General features: G+C 41.7%; 1 protein-coding gene across 1 annotated transcript in view; it reads right to left on the bottom strand.

Moving 5' to 3' along the window:
* Nucleotides 1-12158, bottom strand: part of LOC131478742 (histone-lysine N-methyltransferase PRDM7-like) — a 68504-nt gene extending 56346 nt beyond the window's left edge. The window contains 1 exon segment of the mRNA XM_058659315.1: nucleotides 11811-12158. Within this exon segment, the coding sequence (XP_058515298.1) occupies nucleotides 11811-12158 (348 nt within the window).
* Nucleotides 12159-12994: the final 836 nt, after the last annotated feature.

Raw genomic sequence — 12994 nt, 5'->3', positions numbered from 1 at the left:
AAAGAAGAAACTCCAAGCCAGACAAAATCTGGAGAAATCTCGTGAATATAAGTGGTCCCCTTATGAGGAGGAAGAAAGGGAAGAGGATGGAAGTGAGTCTTCCAAGGATCTTCCACCCATAGAGCATGTGCTCATAGAGTGTGTGATGAGCAAAAATTTCTTTTGACCAGAGACAGGGCTCTCTGCACCACCTGTACCATCTGCGCCATTAAATATTAGCATAGCTGTGAAAGATTTACAGGAGTAAGACCAGTGTCTCTCCCTTTAGTTGAGGCAGGAACAGGGCAGGCACACTGCTGGAACTTGTGTTGGACCCTCTGCTTTCAACTTCCCTCTCACCTGTGGGATGTGCAGTACAGCAGGCACAGGAACAAGGAGACACTGAGGAAGCTGCCCTTGCTAGGCGATTAGCCTTCCCAGTGGTTGAGGCAGAAGATCAGCAAAGGCAAAGAATGAGGCAACACATGGCATTATCTTTTAAGAACAAAAAGAATCTGAGGGATGCTGTTGCCACATATGGCCTGTACCTCCTTCTTCACCATTTCATGATTGAATCCTAGGCACCTACCAATTATACCCCACCCATTGGAAGCTTGGTTGAATGCTTTGCTCAAATAGCAATTCTTGGGATGCTGACTTTGTTAGTCAGGTGTTCTATTGCCAGCTTTTATAGCCACTTTTGATTCATACAGACCTTCATTACCTGACCTTAAATTTTCTGTTGCCTGGTCACCCACTTTTTAAACATATTTATAAAATTATAATAAGAAATAAAGGGCTAGGAAAAAAGAAGAATTTTACAGAACTTATACTGTGGGCTTGCAAATTTTACTTTGGAAGGCAGTTTGGAGTGATAAATGTTTAGCAAGTTAATTTCATCTGTATATCCATGGAAATTTTTAGAATTTAAGATTCAAGGAAGTATTTTGTCTTTTGTAACTCTTAAGGTTTCATTTTAGATATTTTCAAAAATGTGAAATTTTATCACAAATAGTTTGGTATAGAACTAAGGTCCATCAGAATTAAATTGTTTCAAGGTATAGGCTACATCAATGTAGTATTCATTGTATACAAAGCATTTTTGTATGCTAAAGTTATTCTGTTCTTTCAGCTGGTTGTTGGGGGCACTGCACGCATGCCCTGCCCTAAGATGGTGGCTGGTTCAAGGCCAGGAGACAGCAGGAAGACAAGAGGTCACATGTGAGGCAGATCTGCCTCCTTTCCAGTGTCTGGCCAGCCAGGTAGCACCCAGCGGACCCACGGGAATGCAAGTGATGGGAGTGAGAGCTGAAACTGCTATGGCAATAAATATAGTTATTATTATCCCATAGGCTAGCCTATCTTCGCAATTTTTTGGAGCATAAGAAATGTAGCTGTTTTAGCCGCTTTTATAATTTTTTTGCTAGAGGAATTAAGGATGTTTTATTAAGAAAAATGTTTTTAATTATTGTTTCATTGTTTATGGGGTTGTGGGGTATTTAATTGTAGGGGGATTAAATATTTGTAATTTTTGTTTTTTAGAATTATATTTTTTCCCTTGTAAACTATTTTGCCATTGAATAATGAGCAAATTGTAGAAATAGAAATGTGGTAGGAATGTATTACTGATTAGCCGGTAACCACATGTGCCTTGGCATTGGAATCCTGGCTGCCTCTCCATAGCTACTGTTAAAGAATGAATAATGGCTTGCTTTGAAGAATATGAATACAGTGTTTTAAAGAATTATCTCTAGGGGCACCTGCTTAGCCTTGAAGTGTGGACAGAGTGACCAAATGTCTGTACATGCCCCCTTAATCTTGAAGTAAAAAACAGAACAATTAGTTGCTTGTGCAAAAGCTGTGAGGTTTTGAGTAAATAAAAAGGACAGCTTTTTCTTGAGCTGTTGTGAGAATGCACCAAGTGTCAGTGTTTGTGACTTTGTTTATCGGCGACTCCACGCACCCTTCCTGAGCTCCGAACTCTCGGCTGGAGCTGGACTCCAGCAGCTGGTTATCAAATTCCTCACTGCTTTAAACTGGTAAAGGTTTTATATTTGTTTTAAAAGTATTTGAGTGGTGATTTCATGTCAACAAGTGTAATCTCTAATGTATTGTGCCAACTTCCACAACAAAATATCTTGTTTCAGATGTTTTTGGCCATCCTTAAAAAGGCATCTAGGAATTCAAAAGCTTCAAACTCTAGAGCTTCCCTTAGTGTTTTTACGAGGCCTGAAGAATGCCAACAGATTAATTTCTCATTTTGTGGAGACATTGTTAGGGTCTGGTTTTGTCAATTTCCCATGAATTGCACAAAGCCTTACTGATAATGAAAAAGCAAACAGACTTTCTTGTGCCAGCATGCTGGGTTCTGACTGATCTTGGGGCATGCAGGCCAGGCAAGAAGGGGTCAGACCCAGTACTAGCAAAAGGCTAGAGATTATATATGCCCCTTCAGTCATTACAGGCGTCATAGCCTGTGCAAATTCAAACACAGTGATCAGACACATCATCTCTAGGGCTTCCAGATGCAAATAGTCCACTTTGTTCCCAGATACATTATCTTTAAGGCCCCTGGGTGTAGAAAGTTCATTCCATTCCCACCCACATAATCTTTATGGATCATCCTATTCCTGGGGCTGGATGATTGTGGCACTGTCCTGCACCTGGGTGCATTCTATAGATAAAGCTTGTGACACTTTTCACAAGGTCACAGAATAACAACATTTATTGCTAAAGTGGAGTTTTCCCTGCTCCAGACACATCCCGACCTAGCAAAGCAGCAGCTTCTTGGCACAAAAGGGCCTAACATTGTCTAATGCTAACATTCTAACATATTAACATTATACTAGGAATCTAGCAATAGTAGATCAGGTTGATTGGATTATATTCAGAATTATTATCAAATGGACTAACACACATTCCAGAGTATGGGACACTAAAGAATGTGCATATTACAGTCAATACTTGCTGTAGAATTATTTTAGCTATTCCTCAGAAAGGAGTAAAAGTCAGGTATTCTCTAATGCTTTGCTATGCATGTTTTTTCATATGGGAACTCCCAAAGTTATTAAAACTTACAATGGTGCCTGCTATACCAGCAATAAGTTTTGTGATTTTGCTGCTTCCCATTATATACAACTACTTTCAAGTGTTTCTTATGATCCTTAAGGACAAGGTATTGTAGAACATGCCAACCATATTATTAAGGGTTATCTTATTAAAACAATAAAATGGGGAGTATAACACTCCCCAAGATCATTTGAACCTTGTGTTGTTTTTCTTAAATTTTCTAGGATTAGATGCTGAAGGATGGTCTGCTGCAGATTGTTATTGGAATCTGTCTCAGAAGCACCAGGTTTACATGTTGTGGGAGGATCCCTTGATTTGTCAGTGACAACGACCAGATCCTGTCCTCATATGGGGGCTAGGAGTGGTTTGAATTTTTCCAGAAAGTAAAAATGGCTCACAGTGGATTGCTGAGAGACTTACAAGGCAAGTTCCTGCTGCTGAGTTTTGTGAAAGCTCAGTTACTGGCCATGGTGATGGCATTTGAGTTGGAAGATCAACAGGACAAGCAAGTATATTGTGCCTTTGTTATGCACCCCCATTTTGTTTTCTTCCTATAAGCAACAAGGTCCCAATGTTTCCTGTCTTTTCTTTGTGACAACTTTGTGGAGTATGGGCATGCTTTGGCATGCACCCCCTTTCCCATACTCAGGTAGGCAAATATTCCTATGGAAATTATCAGATCAATCACTCCTCTGGATTTGAGGACTCACTCACATGGTGGAACCTTACTTAGCTTCTTGAATTTTAAACCTGTGTCTGCCTGTGTTATCCCCCCAATTTTTCTCTCTTACATGCAGAAAACGTTTCCGAAGTGAATTGCACTGAGATCAGTTGCACCCTAACAGAATGTGAGAATGATAATTGAGATATTGTTGGGTTTTTTTTTTATTATTATTTAACTTCATTAATTACATTGTAGTTGTAATGTGGCTGCCCAGAATACTGCCTGTGCCTGTTGCGGCTAATGGAGAGGCCTCTGTTGCTCTGATAAGGCAGAAAAAAGAGTTTGGTGTAACATTGACCATTGTAGTCAGCATTGTCTTGGCATTGGCAGCCATCTCCACAGCAGCAGTGACCTTAGGACACTCTACAGCTACTGCGGGGATCTGGCTGACCTATAGCACAACAGAACTGTATAGATTAACATGTGAGGCTGGTCATACTTATTTTGTAACAGTGTGTTGATTTGTTGGCAGAAAAGCAGCAGATGCTGTGTGATGTGGTCATGGCCTCTTGTTCCCCATCAAATGTCTTTATGCATGTAATACCTGTGCAATTGCAAAATGTTTCCCAAGCCCAGGACTGCTGTCTGCTTCTTGCTACTGAGCTAAAGATACTCTTAGCCATGGAACAGGGTTACCAGCCTCCCCAAACATGGTTTGTGCAGCTTCAGGAGGCAACACATTGAGTGGAAGCTGGTGACAGGTAAGATGGATTGCACACTCACCAATCTAAGACAGGAGCTCCATCATGCTATGGAGATTCCCAATGATGAGTAAGGCTCAGGGTCTGATAGTCCACAACATAAAACAGGCACATTCGAGTCTGCTTTAAACAAAAAAGGGAGACTTGCTGTGGGCTAGAGAGTTGATTAGCTTTCATTGGGCTGGGCAGGAACAGGAACTGGGCTTGCAGCTAAAAACACCTAAATTAATTGGACTCATCTGTATCCATTTTCCTAACTAAATTATTTCTTGGGGGAAGAGTATATAAGGAGAGGTGAAGGAGCAATAAAGAGAGATTTCACAGAAACTTCTATCATCACTGGTCTCCTGTTGGTGCTTCCTCCCCAGACTCTCTCCCTGTCTACGTTTCTGGCTGTGCTGGTTGGAGCAATGTGTGGGTAAGTCAAGTGGGATACCTGACAATTAGACTGCTCTGCTGTAAAAATCTTTTAAATGTGTTAGCCACGACTGGGGCAGGCTTTGTAGATGTTATTGAGAGCTGTTGCAATATGCTGAGGTTCTTGCTGGTGTACATATTGGACAAGAATGTGGTGGGCAGAATGGGCTGGGTCATAGCATTCAATGGTTTGCATGGGGGATGAGTCTGGGCACAGAACAAGACTGAACATGGCTTAACCCACACTCTGTTCTGGTGCTCGGATTCACCAGTGAATTATATGAATTGATTCAGTCTGGTCTGCCCCTGACCCATGCCAACATTTGGCTTTTTAATAGTCTCTTTTAATTCTTGATTTTTTTTTTTTTTAGCTTGACCTAACTCTGCTTTCCCCTGTGACAGCAAATATCTTATAGTTCTGAGATTCTTTCTGTTCTTTCATTCATTCCATTTTGGAGACTCTGCACTGTACTTTTAATTTGCTCAACTATATTATTAATCTGATTCATTACTATTTGATTTATTTTGTATACAGCATATTACTTAAAATTCTTGAAATCTAATATTCCGTGCTTTTTCTTGTTGATAAGGAGCTATATAACAGGTGTTTTGAATTGTGTATCCTCCATTTTTTTCACTGTATTCTTCAGTTAACTGTAAGAGATTGGTCAAGGTTTTTGCACCTTTGCAAGGAAGTTTGCAGTGATATTGCACCTTTGTCTCTTATTTTTATCATTAGTCACTGTACTTCTATTTAGAAGATTCTTCAACTTGGGGCAGGTTTCTAAGCTGTGTCAATCACAGATCCAAAACTTGATTTTGCTTATTGTGGTTGGTACACTGCTCTTTGCTTGCAGTCAGTTGTGCCATTCCCTTCAGCAAATTTCAGGTCTGTGTTCTTATGTTAGGCTTTCTTTTCTATTATTATTATTAATCACATTGCATTATGTGACAGTTTATAGGTACTGGGATTCTCCCCACCCATCCCTCCATGGTGGATTCCTCCACCTTCCTGAATTACCACAGTTCCATCATTATCTCTGTTTCCCCAGTTCTTGGCTCACCAGTCTTTGCATCCTACCATTCCGAGACTGCACCTTTGTTTATACAGACTTTATTCCAATTCTGGTTAGACAGTTCCCAGGATTAGAGTGACACCAGGTTCCTATATAGTTAGGTTGTTGGTGGTACTGATCTTGCTGGAACCTGTTGGCCATTAAGTTTGAGTGCCTACCAGGCTTCACTTGACCAGTATGATGCCAAAGTTGGTATTATTTTCTTTGTGGGAGTGGTGCAATGCACCAAACTGATTGAATTCTCTCCCAGCTCAGGACATTCACAGCTTACTCTTTTCCCTGCAGTCTGATAGCTTTTGCTACATTGTACAAAATAGTGCCTGGTGTGCCACTGCTAGAGTTCTGGATCTGCTGCCTGTCAGTTCTGAAGGCTACACAAGACCTACCATGGATGGAACCTGTAGTACACAGAGTTGTGACAGTTCACTGAGCCAGAAATGAATTCACTCTCAGCTCAGTGCATGTGCAGTTGTGTTCCATAGCCAATGATTCCCTACACAATTTGACATCTGATTCAGCTCTGGGGGCAGACTGAGCTGTGAAATCTACCATGTTCCCTCACTGCCCATCTGGTACCTGCCACTCTGTCTCTGCCTCAGGTCAAATCAAAGAGAGCATCAGGTTGGGCAGTTCTTTGTCCAGATTCACATCCTGAGCTCCTGGCGAATGCCCTTCCAACCTTGTTGCTGGTAAATTCCTGCCACTGGTGCAGTTCAGATCACTGTTTGATGAATGTCTTTGTGATATTGGTCTCTGCAACACCACACCATTGTGTCGATTGCTTTTCCATGTCTGTCAATCTTCAGGTGCCCATTTGTCCTCTCCTATTTCTTGGATTGTGCCTTCTCTTCTTTATGCTGGCTAATGTTTCTCCATCTGTTTAAGAATGCTATTACCTTATTCTGCATCTTGACTCTCCCAAGAATATATAGATTTTCACTGAAGTTCAACATAGCGTTGGAAAACTTCACTAGCACTATTAGTAAAGAAGAAAAATATAATTGCAAGACAGGAAAAAAAGGTAATCTTAGTTGTAGATGACATGAATATATACATAGAGGAAACGAAAGACCCAATCAGGAGACTGGTGAGAATGATAATAGAGTCCATCTACAAGGAAGTGGAGTACAAATATATGAACATAAATTGGTGACACATGTATGTACAAAAACTGCAAAGTCTTGGAAAGAACTTTAAAATCATACTGACCCTGAAAATAGTGAAGAAGAATCTGAAATATTTTGAAATAAACTTAAGTAAAGATGTGGATGACATCTTGGAGGGAGTTTATAAAACATTAATTACATTAGCATAAATTAAATTCAATTAACCTGAACTAAATGAATTTACCTCATACATAGACATCAGAAGATGAAGAAATTTAAAATATTTATAGATAGATACAATCAATATTGTCAAAACATCCATGTCCTCAAAAAGAATGTAACAAATAAAGACACTCTGCTAAGTTTGAAAAAGCATTTGTCTCAGAACTGGAAAAGATGATACCATCTTTTAATGGTTCTTCCATTAACCTAAGAGACCACAATAGCTAAGCTAAAATAAAGCTGGAGGAATCACAATTCCAGACCTCAAGGCACTGGTAACCAATCAATCTTGTACAGAAATGGAGAAAATTTATTTTACAAAGTGGAAATGCCAGAAATGAGCACTCAGATGTAAATTAAACTGATCATTTAGAAAACCTGAGCTTATTCCAGGGAAAATGTTTGATTTTTCACAAATGCTGCTGACATAATTGGATGCAGCCTGCAATATAAGAAGCAATCCTCACTACTTATATCTGTCTCTTTATTAAAAAGTTAGCTCTAAAGGGACACTGGACCTTAAACTGCACCCAAAAAGGATCAGACCCTTAGAGAAAATGCTAGGAAACACTCTACAAGAAGGTAGGCATGGGTATGCACTACTGATCCCCTCCTGGTAGCTGTTTGTGTGGGATACGGGTGTGCAACTGCCATTATTTGACATAATCCTATGCCTGGAACAAGTATGACTTTAACCAAAAGAGACTCAAAGGCTTTCCGATTGTATCAAGAATGACAGTGCTTTGTACAATATATACACTCTTGACATTTTAGACATAAATTTGGATTTATATGAGATGCACTGTTGTGGCCAGGATTTATTCCCAGCCATGGACAGACAACCTCCACATGGAACAATACTAAACCAAATAGATTTTATTATTAGCTTAAGCTACTGTCCAAGTCTCATCCAACTCAATGGAGTCTTGATAATGTCTTGGCCCTCATATCTTACACAGTTTATACAAGGTTTTGGTTACATAGTGCTAAATTCCAAGAATAAGTTATAAATTCTGTGATTGTTCCACCTATATTGCCCATGACCAGCTGTTGACCAGGAAATTTCCAGGTCTCTTCTGATTGGTTAAATCTGCCTAGGGTGGGTGGAAACCCACTTAAGAGAAACAAGTTCATCAATTCTAGGAAACTGAAAATTAGACCTCGGCTGTCCTAAGGCCTGTCATGGTTTTATCCTAGTTCTTATTGCATCAAACAAAGCACTTATTACAGGAGCCAAAATCAGCTGTTAGATTAATAAACTCTACTTAAAATGGATTAATAATGCTCTAGCCACACTGTGTCTGTGTTATAATGAATACCACATAGTCATCTATTTCAATATTGGTTCTGGCAGCCACAATGAAATTACATTAGTCAGTTTTTCATTTCTATTTCAGTAGAGCTATCTGCCAATAAAGTGGCATGATATAAAGGGGGCACAATGTCATTACACATTTTAGTAATTTCCAAAACAGCTCTTACCTGCTGTTCTTCTTCAGGACTTTCTGGCATTTTTTGATAGCATTATCCAAAGCCAACATCCCTAAATCCATGCGCCTGTATTTTTCCAGGGATTCAGTTTTTTGTAGCATTAACCCAAGTGTAGAAATACAAAGTACATGTATTACATTCATCACCTGTTTGTTATCCATGAAAGAATATTAGATTCTCCTAAATACTTTATCCTTTCCCATGCTTGGAGAGAGCAGAATTTTCTCTGAATAATGGCTTGGTCATTTTCATTAAGCAAGGATTGTGTTTCAAGTTAGCATCCTATACCCAAAATTGTGTTCCCTATAATATTAACAGCTGGGTACACATTTTAATTTTGGATTTACTATTGTTGAGATTTATTTTCCAACAATTGAAAACTTACAGATATTCCCTGGAAGAGACACAATGTCTAGTCAAGGGATCCAAGTCATATTAAGCCTCTCTGAGTCACAAAAGAATTATAAAGTTGCACGAGTATGTGGAGCATTAGTGCCAAAGTGCACCATGAGGGAACTTAGGAACTGGATTAAAATCCTAGCTCAGCCCTGCCGCTAAGATCTTGCAGCTGGGCGAGTTTGGGAGGGGTTTGGGCCTTGCGGTTGGGGACAACAGCAGCTCTCTGCAGTGTGGCGGCTCTGGGTGGTGCCCCTGCCAAATACACTGCTGGAAGGCAGTGTACCGTTCCTTGGCTTTTCCCCCCCAGGACCCAAAAGAGCTCTTCCAGCAGGGTGAGTACACCATGAGGGCACTTAGAAACTGGATTAAAATCTTAGCTCTGCCATGCAACTAAGATCTTGCAACTGGGCAAGTTTGGAGGGGTTTGGCCTTGGGGTTGGGTGCAACTGCAGATATCCCTGCAGGTTTCTGGCTGTGGGGGGTGCCCCTGCTGGTTCGGCCCAATTGCCTGGGGCACACAGCATCTTATCATGCTACTATATTAGACACAAGAGTGAAAACTAATGGATTAGGGAATGAAGATGAATGTCAAATGAGACAGTGGTATATAAACATAAGCACACAATAAGGCACAATTACTTTGAATGAAAATCAAGATGCTTCCCAAAAAAGTTGGAAGACAGACAGACTGAAATGAGGACAACACGATGCCCTCAAAGAAATCATTTGCCAGCTCATTGAGGAGAATTTCCCAGCCAAAAACAGGCCTCAAAGAGTTGGGAGCCAGTGGCTCTGGGTCATGGTGGAATGAATTGCATCTGTGGCACTGACATCCCATATGGGCTCTGCTTCTGACCCAATCCCTTGCCGCACCTATGCCTAGTTAAAGGGAGATCAGACTAGAGATTTTGCTATGGGAGGCATCTCTGCCAGTGGCAACCAATCATCCAATTTCAGTGTTGCTGGAAAGTTCCTGGAGCTGGCCCTGTGGCTTTGCAAGCAGAGCCACAGAATGTGAGGCTGATGTCCCATACAGATGCTGGTTTCTATCCCAGCTGCTCCACTTTCCATTCAACTCCCTACTGATGATACACCTAGGAAATCATTAGAGAACAACTCAAGTGCTCCAGGCTTCTGCCTTCCTACCTCTGACTTTTATAGCCACTTGGGAAATAAACTAGCAAGTGACTGTAAAATAAAAGCATTTAAGTCTTTTTTTTTTCTTTTTTTACAGTTTCTAGAGCCTGATATGATAGCTAATTGACTAATCCACCTCATGCAAGTACTGGGGTCCCACATGGGGGCCGGTTCAAGCCCCATTTTTTTCCAATTTCCCTGATTGCTGTCAAAACCTAGAGGAAAATGGCCAAAAACCTTGGGAATCTGAACTCTTGTAGAAGGCTGAGAACAAGCTCCTGTGTCCTGGGTTTGGATTGGTTCAGTGGTGGCATTTGCAGCCCTTTCAGGAGTGAACCAATAGATGCAAGATCATTCTATCTCACCTTCTATCTGTAAATCTGGCTTTACAGCAAACCACTGAATCTTTTTTTTTTCTTTTTTTTATTAATTATGTTGCATTATGTGACACAGATTCATAGGCTATGGGATTCCCCCATCCCCTCCTCAGGTCCTCCCCCATAGTAAATTCCTCACCTTGTTGTAGTGTTACAGATCAAATTAAGTCCAGCTTTTTCCTTTGCAAACTTATTCCATGCATAGAGTCCAACATCTTATTGTCCAGATAAATTGAACAATTTCTTAGGGAGACCTTCTCTGGTCTGAAGGCTGAGATGGCAGAATATCATCGTGATCAATTGAAGGCCCCAGCATGACATCAACAACAATTTACCACATTATGGAATTAATTGACATGGTATTGAGTAATCAATATGTTAAAGCCATGCAAGTTCTTATCCGCATCCTGTGACTACTTCATTGACATTTTTCACCCTTTGATTCTCTGCAAATGATATGAAAGTCTTTTTACTCTGTTTTTTAAATATTTATTGCATTGCATTATGGACACAGATTCATATGCTGTGGTATTCCCCCAATCCCCTTCCTGTGCCATCCTCCCATTGTGGATTCCTCCACCTTTTTGCAGTATTGCAGTTCAAATCCAGTCAAGAATCTTTCAGTGCAAACATAAACCAAGCATAGAGTCCAGCATCCTATTGTCCAGACAAATTCAACGGTTTCTTGGGGAGAACTTCTCTGGTCTGAAGATAGAGCTGGCAAAATACCGTCCTGATCAATTTGACGCCCCAGCACAACATCAAAAACAATTTACAACATTAGAGAATTAATTGACATCATATTGCATTATCAATATGTTATAAAAGTGCAGGTTCTTAACCACCTTCTGTGACTACTTAATTGGTCCTTCAATTTTGGTTTGCACACAGAACTGGTTGCTATAAATCTAAAACTGGCTAAAGGGTACCATTCAGCTGTCTCATGTCTGTTTTCATTTTAGTATTTAGCTGTTTATTGTGATGATGCACAATTTTTCTGACCTTGGTAGATATTAGGATAGTCAAAACTGGCTTATAAATCTAACAAGGGCGGGGCTCGGGGTGGGTGCCTCTCAAGCCAGGTACACACACGCCTGCTATCAAGTACGTACACATGGTGAGCAGCTCCCGGGCCTGCCAGAGTCCCGGTGACTGCCCTCTTTGGGTGTGAGTTTCGGGGATCTGTGAAGCAGGTCTGGGCCTTGCCACTGCTTGCCATGCAGCTTGAGCTGGGGGAGGACCCAGGGGTGCTGGGCCTTGGGAGTCAAAGCTCTGGCAGCCACCTGGCTTTTGGGGGCCTTGGGATCAGTGCCTCTCAAGCCTGGAACACACATGCCTGCTACCATGTACATATATGTGGTGAGTGGATTCCAGGCTTGCCGGAGCCCAGGCGACTGCCCTTTTTGGGGTGAGTTTCGGGGGTCTGTGAAGCAGGTCTGGGCTTTGCCACTACTCGCCATGGGGCCAGCAGGCAGAGTCTGATGCCAAATGGCGCACTGGCTGCCCGGCCAGGGCGTTCTGTGATTTTGGTGCTTTAATATGCTGCTTTGGTAGCTCTTGATGGACCCACAGTGCTTTGCGGGCATGGATTAGTCCTAAAGATTCTCAATGGCATTAAATGTTCCTCTGAAGAACCTATAATCACTTTATAATGCAGACTCTCTAACACCAGTTCATTCAAGAACCAGGATTCCGGTCGTGTCCAGCAGGATGTCCCCATTGCCTAACATGATGAGAGATCAGCAGAGTGGTCACAGTAGGCAGGACCATGACTTTGACTGGCATTCGAGAACCATATCCAGGAGTAGAATGTGTTGGGATGCATGGGCCAAACCCCATGAGAATTCTGACCCCACTGGATGAGGCAGGAGTCACGACAGGCTATGGGATGTGCTCAGCTGACCCAGAGCAACCAATGGCATGCTTAACACTAGCTGGAAACAGGCCCGGACGGGGAGCTAGGGGAAGCTCTGACTGGGTGGAATTTCCCACTAAGGAACGCAGGAGCTGGAATGGGGCTGTGTTCTGGTCGGAACACAGTTGTAATCTCCCTTGGAACAAGTGTAGACTGGGACTTGACGCGCCAAGCCGGGTTAGACTGCAGCACACTTTGGCATTCTGGAGGACCAGGGTAGATGTGAGATGGACAAGGCTGGATTTCAACCTCAACTGAGCCATATATGAGCTATATGTGGGTATGGACGAGCCATAGCTGGGCTGAAACTTCCAAAAGCAGGAACCAGAATGGGTTGAAGGCCAGTTAAGAAAGGCAGCTGCTCCTGCTGGGACAAGAGGT

The sequence above is a fragment of the Ochotona princeps genome, chromosome Y (assembly GCF_030435755.1).
Source record: "Ochotona princeps isolate mOchPri1 chromosome Y, mOchPri1.hap1, whole genome shotgun sequence".
NCBI lineage: Eukaryota > Metazoa > Chordata > Mammalia > Lagomorpha > Ochotonidae > Ochotona > Ochotona princeps.
This window is presented reverse-complemented; position numbering and strand designations above follow the sequence as displayed.